The sequence below is a fragment of the Pipistrellus hanaki genome, assembly GCF_964339955.1.
Source record: "Pipistrellus hanaki genome assembly, chromosome: 8".
NCBI lineage: Eukaryota > Metazoa > Chordata > Mammalia > Chiroptera > Vespertilionidae > Pipistrellus > Pipistrellus hanaki.
This window is the reverse complement of record NC_140510.1, coordinates 60095945-60116728: the sequence shown is the minus strand read 5'-3', so window position 1 is coordinate 60116728 and position 20784 is coordinate 60095945. Positions and strand designations below refer to the sequence as shown.

The 20784-nt window shown below is 42.0% G+C and overlaps 1 protein-coding gene and 1 long non-coding RNA gene across 2 annotated transcripts in view; one reads left to right on the top strand and one right to left on the bottom strand.

Moving 5' to 3' along the window:
• The window catches only part of LOC311626444 (nuclear body protein SP140-like protein), a 42268-nt gene extending 32585 nt beyond the window's left edge, over positions 1-9683 (top strand). Inside the window, exons 7-13 of the mRNA XM_084891841.1 lie at positions 497-639; positions 1745-1786; positions 6594-6709; positions 7386-7494; positions 7807-7884; positions 8100-8231; positions 9249-9683. Of these exons, the coding sequence (XP_084747967.1) occupies positions 497-639; positions 1745-1786; positions 6594-6709; positions 7386-7494; positions 7807-7884; positions 8100-8231; positions 9249-9317 (689 nt within the window). The 3' untranslated portion in view covers positions 9318-9683. The remainder of the gene's footprint in view (positions 1-496; positions 640-1744; positions 1787-6593; positions 6710-7385; positions 7495-7806; positions 7885-8099; positions 8232-9248) is intronic.
• Positions 2149-20760, bottom strand: LOC311626470. The gene is made up of 2 exons (XR_014795686.1): positions 20302-20760; positions 2149-7628 (listed from the first exon to the last, which is right to left on the bottom strand). It is a non-coding gene; the product is annotated as an uncharacterized lncRNA (long non-coding RNA).
• Between the last annotated feature and the right edge of the window lie 24 nt (positions 20761-20784).

Here is a 20784-nt window from a genome sequence, read left to right as displayed (position 1 = left end):
GCCCACAGGGATCAGGCCTAAACCGGGAGTTGGACAACCCTTAAAAGGCCACAGATTAAAGAGGGTGCCGGCCAGGCTGAGGGACACCTCTCCCCCATGCACAAATTTCATGCACTGGGCCTATAGTCTATATATAAGTAAAAATTTCCACTGAATAATATTACACAATCATTTTAAAGTCAGTTATTCATGACTTCACATAAGAAAAATATCTGCTCAATAAAGCCATTGAACTGGAGGAAAATTATTGTAATACAGGGCACAGATGTTGTTTTAGTGTCATTGTGAGCAGCAGGGCAGGGCTCCCACTTGAGATTTTAATCCAAAGTAGGAGATCTCCTTACAATAGACTTACAGGTTTGGGGATTCTCAAGAATGAAAGGTCAGGCCAGACTGTTCTGCTAGTGATCTTGACCCCAAATTGGGTGGCTGCAGATATAGTATTTGAGCTCTAAGGACAAGGAGGTTTCAAGATCAAATTATCCCGGTCTTACAGGAGTCACGGTGAAGTGTATAAGGACAGAGGATGGAAAGTGGTTCACCCCAATAGAATTTGAAGTTGAAGGAGGCTATGAAAAAGCAAGCAACTGGAAGAGCACTGTGTACTGCGGTGGGAGATCACTAAAATGGCTGACTGAGGTATTTCAATGACGGGTCAGGAGATATGACTTTCATTTTATTTGAAGAAAAGGTCACTATTTTCTCACCAAATATATGTTGAGTCATGGCTAGATCCCTGAGGTCCCCTGACTTTATCCTTGTCCTAGAGGGAGGAACCCCACACTCTTAAGTCAGTACAAGGCAGCACATTGATGTCAAAGGGGCTCGGTTGGGATAGGTGCAGGAGCCTGGGGGAAGGAAAGGTCATTCTGATTCAGGGGCTTGCACACAACTTTAACCACTGAAAGAAAAGAGACCATCTACAATCAAACAAGTGGTCAGAAAGCACTCCAGAGAAAGGATGGTGTGAAAACCAGAATAATGACTAACATGGCTCCATGGGTTGAGGTAGATGAATTACATGTGATAAGGCATAATCCACCAATTGGGATTTTTTGGAGGAATTTAATGCGAGGCTAAAGATTTTTAACTCATATCAAAGACAATGCAGAACCAGGGAAGTCTCCTAAGATGAGAAATGACATATTTAAAACAGTATCTCAGACTGGGGCCCAGAAATGACTTCACTGTCTTTCAGCTCAAGACACCTATTGTCACCCAGCTCTGAATATTCTCTGATTGACCTGACTTGTCATCCCTTCCCTGGGTCCCCTGACCCCACTATTAAGTCCCTTCTCACAGTTTTATACTTACCCTTTCATGCAACCCCTTGCTCTCATAGATCCCTCTAGGGTTTATACATCTTTGTGTGCCTAACATTGTGCAGAGTACCTGACACCCCATAGGGACATGTGTGTGTCATTTGTTCAACCCTGGTGTAAGGAAGTACTTAAGTGGCACCAGTGGGAATGAAAAGGAAGTGAAAGCTGTCAAAAAGATTGTGAAGGAAATGAAAACTTAAGTAAACAAGAACACAAAAGAAAAGGGAAAAATTCTAAGGAGGATTTTCCAGCTACTATTGTTGAATTCTAGAAGAACATTTGAGGAGATGAAATGGTTTCTCATTTAGACATCTTGGTTTGAGCTGACAATGGAACGTCCAAGGGGAAATATTTGGGGGAGGTTGAAATGCACAAAACATAATCACAGGCTAACCATACCCTTGTATCTTTTACTCTTTCAGAGTGGATATCTACCTCAACCTCCACATGACAGGAAGAGAAAGGTGGTTATTACTTTATACAAGTTCTTTTCTTTAATCCTTATTGTTGAAAAGTATTACATAGGTCTCCTTTTGCCCCCCATTAACCTCTTCCAGCCTGCTCCCATCCCCCCAACCCCACCCACCTCCTGGCTCTCACCACCCACCCTCCCCTGCCTTCCCTGTAAGGTTCAAAAGTCGGTTCATGTTTTTATGTCTTGAGGGTCTATTTTTGTTCATCAGTTTATTTGGTTCATTAGATTCCACATATAAGTGAAAGCATGTGATACTTACCTTTCTCTGACTGGCTTATTTCTCTGAGCATAATATTCCCCATGTTGTTGCAAATGGTAAGAGTTCTTTCTTTTTTATTGCCATATAGTATCCCATTGTGTAAATGTACCACCGTTTTTTTATTCACTTATCTGCTGATGATCACTTGGGCTGTTTCCAAATCTTAGCTATTGTGAATGGTTCTGCTATGAACACAGGGATGTGTGTATTCTTTCTAATGAATGCTTCAGGTTTCTTAGGATATATTCCTATAAGTGGAATCACTAGGTCAGATGGGAGTTCCATTTTTTGCCAATACTTGACATTTATTGATTTATTCATGATAGCCATTCTGACAGGTGTGAGGTGATATCTCATTATCATTTTGATTTACATCTCTTAGATTATTAGTGACTTTGAGCATTTTTCTATATGTCCACTTTGGAGAAGTGTCTATTTAGGTCATTTGACATTTTTAACTGGATTATTTGGCTTCCTTTTGTTAAGTTGTATGAGATCTCTATATATTTTGGAGATTAACCTTTTATTGGATATATCATTTGCAAATGTGTTCTTCCATATAGTGTTATTTTGTTGATGATTTCATTTGAAGTACTGAAGCTTTTTATTTTAATGTAGATCAATGGAATATATCAGAAATCAACCCAAGCCACTATGCTCAATAATATTTAACAAAGGAAACTAGACCACCAACTTACACAATTCACTAGAATAAATCCAAAATGGATAAAAGACTTAAGTGTAAGACATAAAACCTTAAGTCTTAGAAGAAATAATTGGCAACAAAACTTCAGACATCTCTCGTAGCAATATGTTTACCAATATATCTCCGAGGACAATGAAAACTAAGGATAAAATATACAACTTTTTATTACATAGCTAAATATATACCAGAAGCCCAGTGCACAATATTTGTGAACGTGGAGGGAGGTTTGTGTCCCTTAGCCCAGTCTCTCCAATCTGAGACACCTCAAGAGATGTCCGACTGCCCGTTTAGGCATGATCCTAGTGGGATCAAGCCTGAAGAGGCAGTCAGACATTTCCCTTACAATCCAGGACTACTGGATCCCAACTGCTTGCTTTCCTGCCTGCCTGCCTGATTGTCCCAACTTCTTTTGCCTGCCAGCCTAATCAAACCCTCACCACTCCCTTGCCAACCTGGTCACCCCTAACTGTCCTCCCTTGCAGGCCTGGTTGCCCTCAACAGCCCTCCCCTGCTGGCCCGGTCACCACTAACTGCCCTCCCCTGCCAATCTGGTCACTTCTTACTGCCCTCTCTGCTAACTTGGTCGCCCCTAACTGTCTTCCCTTTCAAGCTTGGTTGCCCCCAACTGCCCTTCCATGTAGACCTGGTCACCCCTAACTGCTCTCCTCTGGAAGCCTAGTCCCACCCAACTGTCCTTCCCTGTAGGCCTGTAGCCCCCAACTTCCCTCCTCTGCTGACCCGGTCACCCCCAACTGCCCTCTTCTGCTGGCCTGGTCACCCCCAACTGCCCTCCCCTACAGCCCCAGTTGCCCCTAACAGCCCTCCCCTACAGCCTGGTCACCTCTAACTGATTTCCCCTGCTGTCCTGGTCACCCCTAACTGCCCTTCCCTTCTGACCCGGTCATCTGTAACTGCCCTCCTTTGCCATTCTGATCATCCTTAACTGCCCTCCCCTGCAAGCTTGGTCCCCTTCCCCCATCTGCCTGGTTGCCCCTAACTGCTCTCCCTTGCTGTTCTGGTCACCCCTAACTTCCCGCCCCTGCTGACTCAGTTACCCCTAACTGCTTTTCCCTGCAGGCCTAATCTCCCACAACTGCCCTCCCCTACCAGCCATCTTGTGGTGGCCATCTTATGTTCATATGGGGGCAGCCATCTTTGACCACATGGGAGCAACCATCTTGTGTGTTGGAGTGACAGTCAATTTGCATACTACCTCTTTATTATATAGGATGTTATATCATCTCTTTTATGGTTTCTCAGTTGTAATTAACATTGTTGCCTCTTCCCTTAGCTCCTCCCTTCATTTTATTTAATTAATTAATTTATTTATTTTGTATGTGCTTTCAGATTTGTTACATTGAATATTAGGTAAAATGCAAGGTCATCTTTGAATGGTAAACCATTTGAGATGAGGATAATAAAGAATCATCAAAATAGATCTCAAAGCTGAATTTTAGCTATAGATGCAGAAATTGTCAGGGTGACCATTTTATAAAAGCAGACATAATTATGGAATATAAAAAGATATTTCTTAATAAGGTCACAGGCTCATCTTTATCTCAGACCAGATTTTTTAAATAACTTTAATAAAATCTGATGAATCAAAATTTGATCACCCTCACCCAGATGAACCAGGTTTAGTACTGAGTCCATCTTGGGACATATATGAAACCATACACTATTTCATGAGATAGGCAACTAAAAGCATATTTATTTTCTGCTATTGTTTTATATTATTTTTCATTCTATGAAATGTACAGCAGTGAGGCTAATTGACTAAACCCAGGAGAGTGATGGCATCGACCCCAAGTGTTTAGAGAAAGGAGAAATGGTCATGGCAAAGAAAGGTGGATACTGTCATCCCTGCCTCCTCCTGCTCCTCAATGAATCACTTTGCCTCCCCCCAGCACTCATCAATGGGTGGGCCAGTCTCCAAGCCAGTCTCATTTGTGTCACCTGAGATGGTCACAAGAGGGTAGGAATTTCTCCAATAGACAATGGATTAGACAGGATGTTTCTATCTATCCAGCAACCCATAATCTTCTGTATTCTCTCAGAAGGCAGAACCAGGAAAGCAACCATGAGCAAATATAGTTCCTGATTGTTCCTGATTCATATGTAAATGATGATTCTCATTTGAAAGAAAGCAATAAGTGGTTTTCTGGCTTAATCACCTCCTTTTCACATCATTGAGGAAGGTGAGATGTCTACCACACAGTTTGGGGGACAGCAGGTAATGGCACCTGTCACTGGAGATGGATTGACAGATGTTTATTAGTCACATATACTCCTAAACCAAGAAGGAGGGCAGTGCTAGCCATGCAGGCCTCACCAAGGTTTCCCCCAGGAACAGAGGGAACAAACAGGGGTTCTGCAGAGTGGGATATCCCCTGGTTTCCCTGGGAGGTTATGGCATGCTTGTTTAAATAATTCCATGGCTGACAGGGAACTGAAACCTGTTATTCCAGGCTGAGCAGGGTTACACGTGGCTCCTTGACAAGGAGCATTGTTTAGCTGTGGGACCTTATCCAGGAGAGCAGATTCGGGAGGGGAAATTGCAGATAGGCTGTTCAAGGCCTTCTCAATTTTACCTTCTCAAATGTCACAGCAGCACATAATATTGAACTTTAATGTTAGTCCTTACAATGCATTTTCTTGGTTAGGAAAGGGCTCAATCACAGGCCAGCTATTTCTCATGAATACATGTTCGTATATAACACAGTTTATCCTCATATCTGCTCTATAAATTTGGTTGGGTTCAATGAGTAGAAGTTATGCCACAGGATTTGGATGGCAATACTATCGAATTTTATCTTCTTCAAATGAAATTAAACATGGTTTAAGGCCATACATTAAGAATGGTAAGAAATCTAGTATCAATTGTTTAAGGGGGTCCCTTCATATTCTGTTTATAGAACAAAGCAATTTCACTCTCTCTGGCCATTCAGAAATGGAGCCTCCCCATCTTACATGCCACACTGAGTCAGGGGACATCTTCCCAGGGTACTAGTGCCAAAGAGCTCTATCCTCCCTGGCACGAGCTTGTCATCTGTGCCTGTGGTCTTTCCAACTCAAAGACACTGTCACAGGTCCAGGGGCCCTCCAGGTACAGAACCCACAGGCCAGGAACTCCTACCAGGCCCTTCAACTCATGGGGAACCTTCAGTCAAGAAAATAGGATGTAAAACTGTCTTAGAAGTTTATTGCATCTTATCGGTTTCTCATTAAACCACCTTTCCTTGTGTCATTTTAGTCATTCTGGTTCAGGTAAATCATTTTGTTCCAGGACCTTGTTTTAGTTGCAAAGTAATACAATGGTTCACATTTCTATAAAAATCAAGCTCTTTTTTTGTAGCTAGTCTTTCTGTGTTAGAGAATCTGGTTTGTTTGGGTTTTTTCTTTGTTTGTTGCTTGTTTTTAATTTTTTTTTTTTTTTTTTTTTTTTACAGAGAGGAAAGGAGAGAGAGGAATAGAGAGTTAGAAACATCAATGAGAGAGAAACATTGATCAGCTGCCTCCGGCACAGCTTCTGAAATCAAACCTGGGACCCTTTAGTCTGCAGGCTGATACTCTATCCACTGAGCCAAACCAGGGCATAGAGACTCCGGTTTTATAGGAAAACCTTTTCTGGTCACCCAGGCCACTCTTCCTAACTTCACCACAACCAAGAATTTTTTTGTCTGAAATGTCCACTCCATGCAGTTGGTTCACAGCTCAGGGGGAAACACATAACTGTTCATGCGGGTTCCCACAAAGGCAATGAGTTCCAGATTACCACAGCGCTGGTCTTCAAGGTCTCACTGGGGATACAGACATTGTTTTACCTTCTAGCCTGAAAACGCAGTGAAATGCAAGATCTGTTGGGATGAAGGAAAGCTCTTCAAATGCAGTTTTTGTCTCAGCTTCTTTCATGAGTACTGTCACATCCCACCTGTGGATCCTGAGAGGTTTGTGAGATGCACACCCTTCTCCTACTATGGACCTTCTTCCTGCCATACACACTCCCATTGCAAAGTCTCTTTTTGTGTCTGATGGGGAAAGAGCAGGGTCAAAACTACAGTGTCCAACGATATGATGTGGGAGCTGTTTAAAAATACTGTCAATAGGAGGGTAGTATTCCCCTCACTCCCCTAAGAGGTTGAAATGAGTGGCTGGGTCTTTTATCTACATACCACTATTTCCAGAACTTTCCCACCTTGGACTCCTGTACACAGGAGGGCCAGTGCCAGTTATTTGTGTTCTGTGCTTATTCAGGAAAGGCAGCAAACAAGGACATTTTTCCTCATTTTTCCATGTTCTCAAGAGGCTAATAGAGACACAAGGGCCCGAAAGGTTAAGGCCCGCTCTCTGACACTCAGGCTTGGTGGAGCTCCTTTTGCTCCCAGCATCTCAGAAAGTGAAAGGGGATCCCATCACTCACCCAGACACCATCTTCCACCCAATAGACCCCCTGCTGTTACTCTAGGGTCCAAGATTATCACATAAGAGTGCTAGAGCTTCTGGGGGGGTGATCCTTCATTCCCTGGTTGTGCCCATCAGCCATTCCTGGAAGGAGACCAGTGGCAGCTGTGGGAACAAAGGGGTTTCTAGGCTTGCCTTACTCACTAATATCTGACATTTCAGTAAGGATTGGATATGTACCTTCTGCAAAATGGCAGGGGCTCCAGGAAATCCACAACATGCCAACTATGCTGAGATCATAGCGAGACGGATGGGGCCCAAAGAGAAGTCGGTGAGTTGGATTTGATCCAAAACATCTCCTTTCTACTCACATGAGAAGTCAAACAGTCAGGGTTGAGGGCAAGAGTTGCAAAGGGTGTGTGCTCTTCTGACCATACCTCAACCACTCTGAAAATTCATCAGAACCTGTTTGCAAAATTAAAAAGAAAAAAACAACTACTCAGCTGTTACATGTTACTGTACAAGAGCAATCCCTGTTTGGGGAAACTTCCAGGAGTCTACTGTGATCATGCATCTGTCAGGGCATGCATATGGGCTCATTCTCGCCAAGCTGCTTTTCATTCACAATCTCCTTCTTTTGCAGAAATGTGTGTTCCTCCTCCTAAAGCTCTATTGTCATTTAGAGAAAAACATTTTCCAGAATATTCCAGATGAACATTATGTGAGTAACAACAACAAACCATGATTTCAAACTTCTGTAATGTTACCCCACCTTGACATGGTCACTGTGGGATCTGTGATATGAAGCCCATGTATGGGAAAGCATGTGAGCTGTCTTTCCATTTACCTTGTATTTCCTCTAGATGTTATAAAAATTTACAAAATGTAGACATTGAACTTTCTCAATAATGCTTCTATTAATATATTTTTCACCAGATTCAAAAGGCTACTCAATGCCTAGAGACACTTAGGAAATTGGATGAAATCAAGAATCAACTAAATGGAGGATGTTTTTCCAAAGTGAAGGGGTTAGTGGTTGACATGAAAAAAATATGTCAGGATTCTAAGGTAAGTGGCTCTCCATACATATATTTCATTTTCTACAAATTGAGTCACTCTCCCTGCATTTCCTGATACTGGGAGGTTTTAGAGTTTCCATCATCCAATGGGAAACCTATACAAGCAAGGATTCAGGGAGTGGCTGGGTTTTTTAATTGAGGATTTAAGCTCACCAGAGAGAGCAACAGTGAATAAGGAGTTGTCCCTGCAACCAGACTCTAGGCCCCTGAGAGCTTACTCCTCTCCTCAAAGGTGACAGGTTCCCATTGAGAACAGTGATGCCCTCCCTGTTCCAAACCTAAGGAGAAAATTACTTCCTAAAGTCATGTTATCCTTTTTATCTCTCCCCCAAATATATTCAATCAGACCTCTCAGAGGCCCCAAACTGCAGATTTCTTTGCATGTAAATGAACCATATAATATATCACCAGAGGGGAATAGAATTGATAATGTAAAAGGAAGATCATTGATTATACATCTGTAATATTTGATTATCACTAAGGCTTAGATTACTTTTCTAACTTTCACTAAAATAAATGAACAAAAGCCAATGATTAAGAATCATCTGTGTAGTTATGATTTCCCATTTCTGCCTAGACCACAAAGCTGAATCATGCTGTTAGGAAACAAAAGATACTCTTAGGTGGTTAAGATTTTTGCTTTGTTGTGTTTTTTTTTAATATATTTTTATTAATTTTAAAGAGAAAGGGAGAGGGAGAGAGAGATAGAAACACCTATGATGAGAAAGAATCATTGATCAGCTCCTTCCTTCATGCCCCACACTGGGAAAAAAGCCCACAACCCTGGCATGTGCCCTTACCAGAAATAAACCATGACTTCATGGTTCATAGGTGGATGCTCGACCAATGAGCCATACTGGCCGGGCTTAGCTGCTTGAGTTTTTAAACTTAACCTACTTAATGTAACTTAGGTGTTTAAAATAAGAGTTCTGATCATTTTCCATTGCACATTGTCTAATAAGAACGATGTTGTCATTATTTTTGTCTGTGTGTGTTTTCCCCCCAGCACAATGACTCTGTTCTAACAGAAGAGGAATTTGAGAAGAATTTCAAAGAAGTCTTTTCTATTCAGTAAAGAATCAGAAGAGTTCCCTGGTAGTGGATGCTGTTGATACCCTGGAAAATCCTGCTTTCAGGCAGATTTCTCATCCCCCAGCTGCTATGGGCATTGGCTGCTTATGCCATCTCCCCTCACTGTATCAATATGGGCCAACTGGAGACAGATTCACTCAAATGTTAAATCTCTTTGTGCTGGAGTTGGTTCCCAGCACCAAGGTTGAACCAGCCATGTGGAGTGATTTGTGTTCCTGTGCTCCCCATGGCTGAGCTAGTCTCCAGCTATGACTACATCCTTGCTTCGCATTTCCCAGCACAGTGTTCTGCTTCCCTTATCCCACCACCTCCTGAGAAAATTCTCACAATAAATCAATGACTAAAGAGACTTTGTCTTAGGCTTTGCTTTCAGGGAACCCAACTTCACATTATGATCTAGCAAGCCAGACCTAAGCTTGGAGTTCTGAGCTGGATCACTGTCTAGCCAGCTGGCAAGAGGGGGAATGTTGATAGTCCATGAGGTACTAAAACAGTGCAGTTGCAGAACACATTCACCTGTATAAATGAGATATTGGGAAACGGTATTGAGGCAATTGTCTAATATTTACAAAGAAATAGTAACTATAAGAACAGTGTGAGAAGATGGCTATTTCTTTTTTTAAAACTATTTTACATATGCTTTTATTAGTTTCAGAGAGAGGAAAGTTGAAGGAGAGAGATATAAAAACATCAATGATGAGAATCATAGTATGACTACCTGCTACTGGGGATTGAGCCTATAACACAGGCACATTCCCGGAACAGGAATTGAACTATGGCTCCATGCTCAACCAGAACCACACCAGCCTAGCTAGGTGGCTATTTCTAAGCTCATTTGCTCATTTAAAGTGTTAAAAAGAGTACATGACAAATTATATATATATATATATATATATCAATTACCACCTGCATGTGGAAGGTAAACAATATGGAAGGCCGGGTGCAGGTCCTAATTTTAAGGATTAAAACTTCTGCCAAGCCAGAGTGTCTCAGTAGGTTGAGCATCCTCTTGTGCAGAGAAAGGTTTGCCTCATGGCACATACCTGGGTTATGTGTTAGGTCCTGGGTCAGGACGTGTACAAGAGGCTACTGATAGATGTTTCTCTCTCTTATCTATATTTCTCTCTGTGTCTCTTTCTCCCCCTTCCTCTGTCTAAGCATGTGCTTGGGTGAGGAATATATATATTTTAAAAAAAAGAAGAAGAAGAAGAAGAAGAAGGAGGAGGAGGAGGAGGAGGAAAAAAAGAAAGAAAGAAAGAAAGAAAGAAAGAAAGAAAGAAAGAAAGAAAGAAAGAAAGAAAGAAAGAAAGAAAGAACGAACAACAGAACTTCAGAGAAGACTGAATTCTAAGCTCATGTTGGACTCATGTGCCCAATCCCTGAGAAAGAAAACACCAAGCCCTGAAACTCAGAATGGGGCTTTCTAAGTAATGCATCTGAAAACTCTGAACTCTAGATCCTTCTGTACCCACTGTCCTGCAAAAGAGATCCCTGTCCCTGTTGGAAGATAGACCACTTCTTTATCCTCCCCCCTCCCCTCCATATGCCTAAACTAAAATTATGCTGAGTTGTCTCAGCATGACCAAGCAAGAAATAATCCAGATGAGCCTGCTAGCTGAAGAGATAGTTTACTCCAACAGAACTTCAGGTCTGGACAACATGTACTACCTGTCACAGAAAGATGAGTCATTTGTGTAATGGGCAACAATAGGTCATCAAAAGAGATTACATATTGATGATCAGGTGGTTGAAATAGGCATCCCCATCCATATTTTATATTATAGCATAGTTTTTCCAGGATTCACTCCTACAAACAACCACTGACCATTGCTGGCCAGCCAGTCCTGCTCCTTTAGAAAGCTCACCCAGAGAACCCAGATAGCCATGGTAACAAGCTGATGGTTCAGGTGATCCATGCAAACAGATCTCTAACTCTATCTGTAGTGTGAATGGCCTTATCCAATTGACTAATATAGCCTATGCCCTCACCAATTCAGGCAGTTTAGCAGTAAGCCCAAACAATCATGAAGCATAGCCTGTAGCTCTACCCAATGAGGGAGCCTGGAGGTGACTCTGCCCAACATGGAACAGTCTCTATCCCCATCCAAAGCAGTATGTCATTGGAGGCCCCTCTCAATCAGAAAATTTGGCCAATAACCATGTCCAGCATCAGAGAACAGCCAGAAAGTTCACTTATTGTGAAGCCCACCCTATAACTACCCAACTTCAGGGAGCAACCATTGGCATCACCAGATCTCAGGTCACAATCTAAGACCCAGTATGCGTGTGAAGCCTGTACAGTAGCCCCAACTGAGCATTAAGTCTAGCCAGAGACACCAGCAGGCTAGGGAACACAGCTTGAAACTCTACCCAACAAGGAGCGATTGCAGAGCCCAGCCTGTAACCCTGAAAAATTACAGAGTCTAACTAATGGCACCACCATGCCACAAAACACAGCCTGAAACCTCACTCAACAACAGGTGATCGCAAAGCTCAGCAAGTGCACCCATCAAGCCACAGAGTACAGCCAGCAGTTGTGCCTGATCAGGGAGCTCAACCTGCAAATCCACCAAACCACAGAGCTCAGCCATCATCCAAACACCAACCTCAGAGCACAGTCACTAGCCTTCCCAACTGAGATCCTGATAACATCTTCCCATGGGTGCTACCAGCTATTCCTGTATAGTATTCCAACCCTAACTGTCTGATGAAGGCATTTTCCTGGTGAAGTGAACCTGTAAAGTCTGTGAGAGGAGATTGCTTACTTATATGCACTGATACCAACACAAGAATCAAGGATCATGAATATTCGGGGAAACATTGCACTACAAAAAATAAACAAACACTAATAAATTCTAATAAATACCCTTAAAGAAATTAGGATATATAAGTTGTTTGAGAAAAAAATTAGAATAATCCTCTTAAAGAAGTTCAGTGAACTATAAGAAGTTCAGTGAACTTTAAGAGGATTATTCTAAAAAATTAGAATAATCCTCTTAAAGAAGTTCAGTGAACTATAAGACAACTAATAAATAAATAAATAAACCAAATGAGAAGTTTAACCACACAGAGAAACTATAAAAAGAAACCAGTCAACTAGCAATTCCTGGTCAGGGTGCATGCCTAGGTTGGGGGCTCATTCCCTAGTGGGGGGGGTACAGTAGCAGTCAATCAATGGTTCTCATCATTGGTATTTCTATCTCCCTTTCCCTTCTCTGAAATCAATAAAAATATATTTTTAAGTCTAAATAAATAAAACTTGTTAAGTGATAGGGAACAAATTTATTGAAATCAATAAGAATCGCTATTCTGGAATTATTGATTTAGGCAGAAGTCCTTTGTTCATCCTTCTCTGAGTGTATCCCACTGAGTTTCTCTGTGCAGGGACAGTTTAACTCAGTGTTTTTCAACCTTTTTTGGGCAAAGGCACACTTGTTTCATGAAAAAAATCACGAGGCACACCACCATTAGAAAATGTTAAAAAATTTAACTCTGTGCCTATATTGACTATATATAAAGTAATTCTCTTGAATAGGAATCAAATAAACACAAAGAAAGTATTTTATAATTACTTTATTATGAAATATTAAGTAAACAAAATAGTGAAAAATTATAAAATTCTTGTCTTGTCTGCACCTACGGCACACCAGGCAACATCTCGCGGCACACTAGTGTGCCGCGGAACAGCGGTTGAAAAACGCTGGTTTAACTGATCCTTTTCTCACGGTGGAGCCTCCTTTTGACATCCCACTCCTGTCTCACAACCACTGAGTCTTCATGAAGCTGCAGGGGCCACCTCCACTGCTTCTGTTCTGTTCAGGAACTCTGCGGTCCCACCCATGGGTCCTCCACTCAACAGAAGCACCCACTTACAAGCCAAAAGTAGCAAAGGCCACTGCCCAATGGGCATCTCTTGTGTACTGAGTGGAGATAATCAGAATGAACTAAGTGCACGACTTTTCTCGCTACATATGCATCACTTGACTATCCTAAGATTCAGTACATTCACCAACTGGTGATCTGTGAGGTCCAAAAGATTGGGGACCACTGGTTTAAAGAAACCTTTGGAGCAGTGGTCATCAACTCGTGGTCCGTAGCTCACTGGTGGCCCATGAGGTGTGAAAGGGTCACCATGACTAGTAATGGATGAAGTGGGAACTTGCAGAAATATTTGGAGTGGGATTTCACTGTTGATTCAATGGCTTTCTTCGCTGGTACATGCCAGCTTCTTGTGGTGCCCAGCCCAGCTAACACTCCGGGACTATCTGGGAGAGCCCAGGTCGAGGTAACTCCCAAGAAACATTCCTTCCCCCTTCCTGAGAGCAGAACTGACATCTACAGCCTTGCTTTTTTCTTATGAGGCAAGTCTGATGTGGAAATGCCTGGTCCCCGTGAAGGCAGCAAGATCCCACCAAGATTCCCAGGATTAAATGTGATGAACCCTGTAAAAGGTCAACCTGATGTTTTAGTCAAGCCGTTGGGCATCTGAGTCAATAAGAGTTAGATGAGGCTAATACATTGAGGTTCATATCTCTAGGAGGCAGAGAGCCCTAATGGTGGGGGAAGGGGAAGACAATCCCCCAAGGAGACAAATTATTTTTTCCTTGTTTTATTTTTTTTTTATTGAATAAGGTATTACATGTGTCCATATCCCACTTTTGACCACCCCACCTCACTCCCATACATACCTTCACCCCCCAGTGTCTTGTGTCCATTGGTTATGTATATATGCATGCATACAGGTCCATCGGTTGATCCATTACCTCCCTCCACCATCCCCAGCCATCCCACTGTAATTTGACAGTCTGTTCGATGCTTGTCTGCCTCTGTATCAATCTTTTTGTTCACCACGTTATATTCTTCTTTATTATCCATAAATGAGTGATATCATGTGGTATTTCTCTTTCACTGATGGCTTATTTTACTTAGTATAATGCTCTTCAGTTCGATCCATGCTGCTGCACATGGTAAGAACTCTTTCTTTTTTAAAGCACTGTAGTATTCCATTGTGTAGATGTACCATGGTTTTCTAATCCACTCATCTGCTGATGGGCACTTAGGCTGTTTCCAAATCTTAGCTATTGTAAATTGTGATGCTATGAACATACAGATGCATATGTCCTTTCTGATTGGTGTTTCTAGTTTCTTGGGATATATTCCTAGAAGTGGAATCACTGGGTCAAATGGGAGTTCCATTTTTAATTTTTTAAGAAAACTCCATACTGTTCTCCACAGTGGCTGCACCAGTCTGCATTCCCACCAGCAGTTCACGAGGGTTTCTTTTTCTCCAAATCCTCGCTAGCACTTGTCATTTGCTGATTTGTTAATGATAGCCATTCTGACAGATGTGAGATGGTACCTCATTTTAATTTTGATTTGCATCTCTTAGATGATTAGTGACTTTGAGCGTGTTTTCTTGTGTCTCTTGGCCTTCCTTATGTCCTCTTTCAAAAATATCTATTTAGGTCCATTGCCCATTTTTTTTATTGTTTATCTTCCTTTTGTTAAGTTCCCTTTAAATGTTGGTGATTAAAACCTTATTGGAGATAGCATTGGCAAATATGTTCTCCCATACAGTGGGCTTTCTTATTGTTTTGTAGATAGTTTCTTTTGCTGTGCAGAAGCTTTTTATTTTGATGTGCTCCCATTCATTTATTTCTCTTTAGTTCCCATTTCCCTAGGAGAAGTATCAGTGAAGAAATTGCTTCATCATATGTCCTTCATCATATGACAATTTTACTTCTTTTCCAATTTGGATGCCCTTTATTTCTTCTTCTCGTCAGAATACTATGGCTAGAACTTCCAGTACTATGTCAAAAAGGAGTGGTGAGAGTGGGCTTCCCTGTCTTCTTCCTTTTCTTAGTGGAAATGGTTTTAGTTTTTACCCATTGAGAATTATGTTGGCTGTAGGTTTGTCATAAAGGCTTTTATTATGTTGAGGTATGATCCCTCTATTCCCACTTTGCTGAGCACTTTTATCAGAAAGGGTGTTGGATTTTATCAAATGCTTTTTCTAATTCAATTGATATGTTTATGTGATTTTTGTTTCTCAATTTGTTTATGTGATGTATAACATTGTTTGATTTGCAGATGTTGTACTAGTCTTGCATTCCTGGAATAAATCCCACTTGGTCATAGTGTATGATCGTTTTAATGGAATGTTGGATCCGGTTTGCAAGAATTTTGTTGAGAATTTTGGCATCTATGTTCATCAGGGATATTAGCCTGTAATTATCTTGCTTTCTGGTGTCTTTATCTGGTTTTGGTATTAGGGTAATGCTGGCTTCATAGAAAGTGTTTGGAAGTGTGCATTCCTCTTGAGTTTTTTTGAATAGTCTGAGGAGGATTGGTTTTATTTCTTCTTTGAATGCTCAGTAAAACTCCCAAGTGAAGCCATCTGGTCCAGGGCTTTTGTTTGCTGGAAGTTTTTTGAATATTGTTTCAATCTCATCAGTAGTTATAAGCCTACTCAGGATTTTTAAATCTTCCTCATTGAGTTTTGGAAGCTTGTATTGTTCTAGGAATGTGTCCATTTCATCAAGGTTGTCCAATTTGATGGAGTAGAGTTCTTCGTAGTATTTTTTTTTATAATTGTTTGTATTTCTGTGGGATCAGTTGTTACTTCACCTCTTTCATTTCTGACTTTGTTCATTTTGTTCACCTCTCTGTTTCTTGGTGAGCCTGGCTAGAGGTTCATCAATCTTCTCTCTCCTTTCAAAGAACCAGCTCTTGGTTTCATTGATCTTAATGTATTGATTTTTTAGTCTCTCTGTCATTTATTTCTGGTCTGATCTTTATTATCTCCTTCCTTCTTGTTACTGTGAGCTTTTCTTCCTAGTTCTTTAAGTTGCAAGGTTAGATAATTTATTACCATTTTTTCTTGTTTTTTGAGGTAGGCATATAGAGCTATCAACTTCCCTCCCTCTCAGGACTGCTTTTATTGTGTCCCATAGGTTTTGGATTGTTGTGTTTTCATTGTCATTTGTTTTCAGAATGCTTTTAATTTCTTATTTGATCTCTTTGGTAACCCAGTTATTGTTTAATAGCATGCTATTTAGCCTCTAGGAGATTGATTTTTTTAAATTGTTTTTGGTGCAGTTGATTTCTAGTTTTATGCCATTATGGTCTGAGAAGATGCTTGTTATGATTTCTATCTTCTTGAATTTGAAGAAACTTTGCCTGTGTCCTAATATGTGGTTTATCTTTGAAAATGTTCCATGTGCACTGGAGAAAAATGTATATCCTGTAGTTTTTTGGGGAAATGTTCTGAAGATATCAATTAACTCCATCTGATCTAGTGAATCATTTAGGATTGCTTTTTCTTTACTGCTTTTTTGTTTAGAGGATTTGTCCAGTGGTGTCAGTGGAGTATTAAAGTCCCCTACTATGACTGTATTGTATTGATCTCTCCCTCGATATTGTCCAGAAGTTGTTTTATGTATTTGGGTGCTCCTATATTGAGTGGATATATGTTTACCAGAGTTATATCTTTTTGTTGAATAGCTCCCTTTAGTATTATGTAGTGGCCTTCATTATCTCTTGTTACGGCCTTTACTTTGAGATCTTTTTTATCAGATATAAGTATCACAACTCCAGCTATTTTCTCCTTTCCATTTGCCTATAAAATTTTTTCCATCCCTTCACTCTCAGTCTGTGTGAATACTTTGTTCTGAGTGGGTCTCTTGCAGAAAACAAATATATGGGTCAACTTTTCTTATCCACTCAACTACCCTGTGTTTTTTGATTGGTGCATTTAATCCATTTATGTTTAAAGCTATTATTGATAAGTACTTATTGTCATTTTTGTACTTACTATTTATATTTCTTCTTGCCTTTCTGTTTTTGTTTTTGTTTTTTCTCTTTTTATAGCAGTTCTATTAGCATTTTCTGCATTTCTGGCTTGGTAGTAATAAACTCTCTTAGCCCTTTTTTGTCTGTGAAGCTCCTGATTCCACCTTTAATTTTGAATGATAGCAGTGCTGGGTATAGTATTCTTGGGTTCAGTCCCTTGCTTTGCATCATTTTGTATATTTTATTCCATTCCCTTCTGACCTGGTATGTTTCCGTTGAGAAATCAGGTGATATTCTAATAGGAGATCCCTTGTAGGTAACTTTCTGTCTCTCTCTGGCAACCTTTAAGATTTTGACTTTGTCATTGGTGTTTTTCTACTTAATTATGTCTTGGTGTTGGTCTTTTGAGGTTCATCTTGTCTGGGACTCTGTGTACTTCTTGGACTTGCATAGTTTTTTCTTGCCAATATCAGGGAAGTTTTTTGTCATTATTTCTTCAAACACTTTTTCTATTCCTTGCTTCTCTCCCTCTCTTTCTGGTACCCCTATTATGAAAATGTTTCATTTTGTGTTGTCCCAAAGTTCGCTTAGGCTCTCTTCTTGCATTTTAAGTATTCTAAGTCTTCTTTCCAGTTGCTGCTGTGTTTGTGTTTTTTCCTACCTTGTCTTCTAATTAGCTGATGTGGTCCTCAGCCTCTTTTAGTCTACTTTTTAAGCCTTCTGTTTTGTTCTTTATTATAGCTATGCCATTCTTGGTTCCTTTTCATGTTGGTGATGTTCTCATTCAGTTCCTTATAATTCTCATTGAGTTGTGTGTACTTATCATTGAGTTGTATGTATTTCTCATCCAGCTGTTTAAGCATCCTTATAATCATTACTCTGAATTCTTTCTCCGATATGTTGCTAGCCTCAATTTAATTTAGCTCCCTTTCTGGTGATTCCTCTTTTTCTTTCCTTTAGGGATTGCTTTTTTGTCTTCCCCATGTTTTGCTGTAAGGTTTTAATGTAGGTCCCATTGCTTTGCTAACCACGTTCTTTTTGGGAAGCTGTTACTGGTGTGATCTCTCAGGTCTCCTGGGCTTGGTAATCTAGTGTAGCTCCCTACTTGAGCATTTGGGCTCTCTTGATGTAGGACTATGAGCTGGAAATGTACAACCATGTTGTCTAGAAGTCAGTAGCCATGAAGGAGGGATGACCCAATTTTTGCTGTCTTGTGGCCTTGATTGAAAATGTGTTTGCCCAGTGGGGACTCACAATGGCACCCAGAAACTGTCTGTTGGAGTGATGAGGCTCAGGAGACCTGTGCTCTTGAAAGGCGTGACTATGGTGTCCAGAGTTCTATAGTTATGGGGTGGGCAGACTCAGCTTTTGCTGCTGCACTTGTGGTGGATATGCAAACACTCCCAGTGGTGGCTCACAAGGGCACCAGTGGTGCATTTGCCAGCAAGGGGCATTGAAGCACTTGAAGTGCCATGGCACTGAAGCTTCATAATTGAGGCAAATGTGAGCAGGTATCCAGGAGGAGTGAATTCAGAATTTCTACTGCTTCAGGGAGTGTGTCTCTGTTTGTCCAAGATCACACCCAGCAAAGTCGCACAGCAGCTCCCACGAGTGCCCTGTGAATAGATGGGCTAAGGGTGCCTGCCTGTTGGAAATGCATGACTGTGGTGGTATGTTTGCTGGCACATAGCTCTGGTGCACTCTGAGGGGCCCTGGCATTGAAGTTATGCAGCTGGGGTGTGTGGGGGCAGTTATTCAGAAAGAGGGAATTCAGAATTTCTACTGCAGTGCTTGCACACCCTTGTCTGTACAGAATCACACCCAGAAGGGGCTCACAGCAGCTCCCCAGAGCACCCTGTGAATAGATGGGCTCAGGGTTCCTGCCTGAAGAAAATGTTGATTGGGGGGTGCATTTTCCAGAGCAGATCTCTGAAGGGCTCTGGTGCTAAAGTTACACAGCTGGAGTGTTGTTGGTAGGTGTCCAGGTGAGTGGAATCATAATTTCTATTGCCAGGAGGAGTGTGTCCCTCTTTGTCTAAGATAACACCCAGCAAGGACTCACAGCAGCTCCCACTATCGCCCTGTGGATAGATGGGTTCAGGGTGCTTGCCCATTGGAAATGTGTGACTGTTGTGGTGCATTTGCCAGTGCAGAGCTCTGAGGCACTCTGAGGGGCTCTGGCATTGAAGTTACACAGCTGGTGTGTCTATTGGCAGTTATTCAGGAAGAGGGAATTCAGAATTTCTACTGCGGGGCAACACACCTTTGTACAAAATAACACCCAGCAAAGGCTCCCAGTTTCTCCCAGGCACTGCCTATGGAGTGGTGTGTCTGTCCTGAATGCCTGGGTGCTGGAAACACACAAATGTGGTATCTGGAGTTCTGCTGCTGGGGAGGGGGAAAGTTGCATTTACTGCTGCTGGAGCAGTGCCCATTTGGAAATGGAGGTCTCAGGGTCCACAGGTTTGTGGGTAGGGCAAAAGGATCATAGCTGTAGAGGCTGCTGCGTCACCGGCAGTATCAAAGGCCTGTGTGGGTAATGGTGCTGATGAATTCCTAGAAAAGACCACTCTCCCCATCTGGATTCTTACCAGCTGTGTACAGAGATTCAGGAGTCCACAGCTGTTCCCTCACTAAACCCAGTCACTAAGATTCTACTAAGTGGGGGAAAGGGGCTCCATAGAATCCAAGTCCCTAAAAGCTCAAATATTGCCATCAAGTCCACACAACCATGCAATTGCCAGGGGTATGACTCCCCACCTCTTTACCCATCTAGGGCACAAGTGGACAAGAAAACAATGAGCAAGATGTACACCCAGGTTCTTGACTCCTTTCAAGGTATTCATGCCCTCCCCCTGCTTCCCCAAAATGCATGTCTTTCCACCTGAGTTACAAACCAACTAACAGGCAAAAGCGTGATGCAGATGGGGAGCAAAATACCAGCTTTCTTCCTCATAAAAGCTGGGGACATGGTTTAGATGTGTGTAAAAAAATAGTTCCTCAATCTGAATCCCATAACTGGGCTTATTCACATGGTCCAAAGGCCGCTCCAATCAACTACACACATGCCCCACACCCCAGACCGCTGTCCTGGTGCACTGGAGCTCAGAGAAGTACAGAGCCCTGGCCCCTCCCTCAGGATGAGCCCAGGGAGAAACACCAAGGAGCAGACCCACCTTCATAGAATTCCCAGCCTCAGAGTCTCCACAGGAAGAAGGGAAGGCAGTGGGGCCAGGAGTCCTGCTGACTGATGGGCCACTTCCCAGAAGGGGATATTGGTGTGGAGCCTGAGTGCTCCCACTTGCGTCCCAGGGATTCCTCCTCTCCATTTCTGCATCCACAGAGGTGCCAGGTCTTCATCCTGTGGGCCAGTGGCTACTGATGCTGTTGCCTCCGATTCCTCCTGCCCCTAAATTTTCAGGTCCAGGACTCTCTGTCTCCTCTAGAACATACTCTGTCTCCACAGGTTCCCCCAGGCCAGAGACTCAGTCCACTAGTGTGGTCTGAATGGAAGCTGCTCCTGCTGAAGCTAAGGAAGTCCATTCCCTCTGTGATTTCTCTGCCCCTTGTCCCTTTTCAGTCACTGCCTCTCCTGCTCTCCAGGTTTCCAGGAGCCTTAGCTAGGCTATTTTCATGTTTTTAAAGTCCTGGGGCTGGCC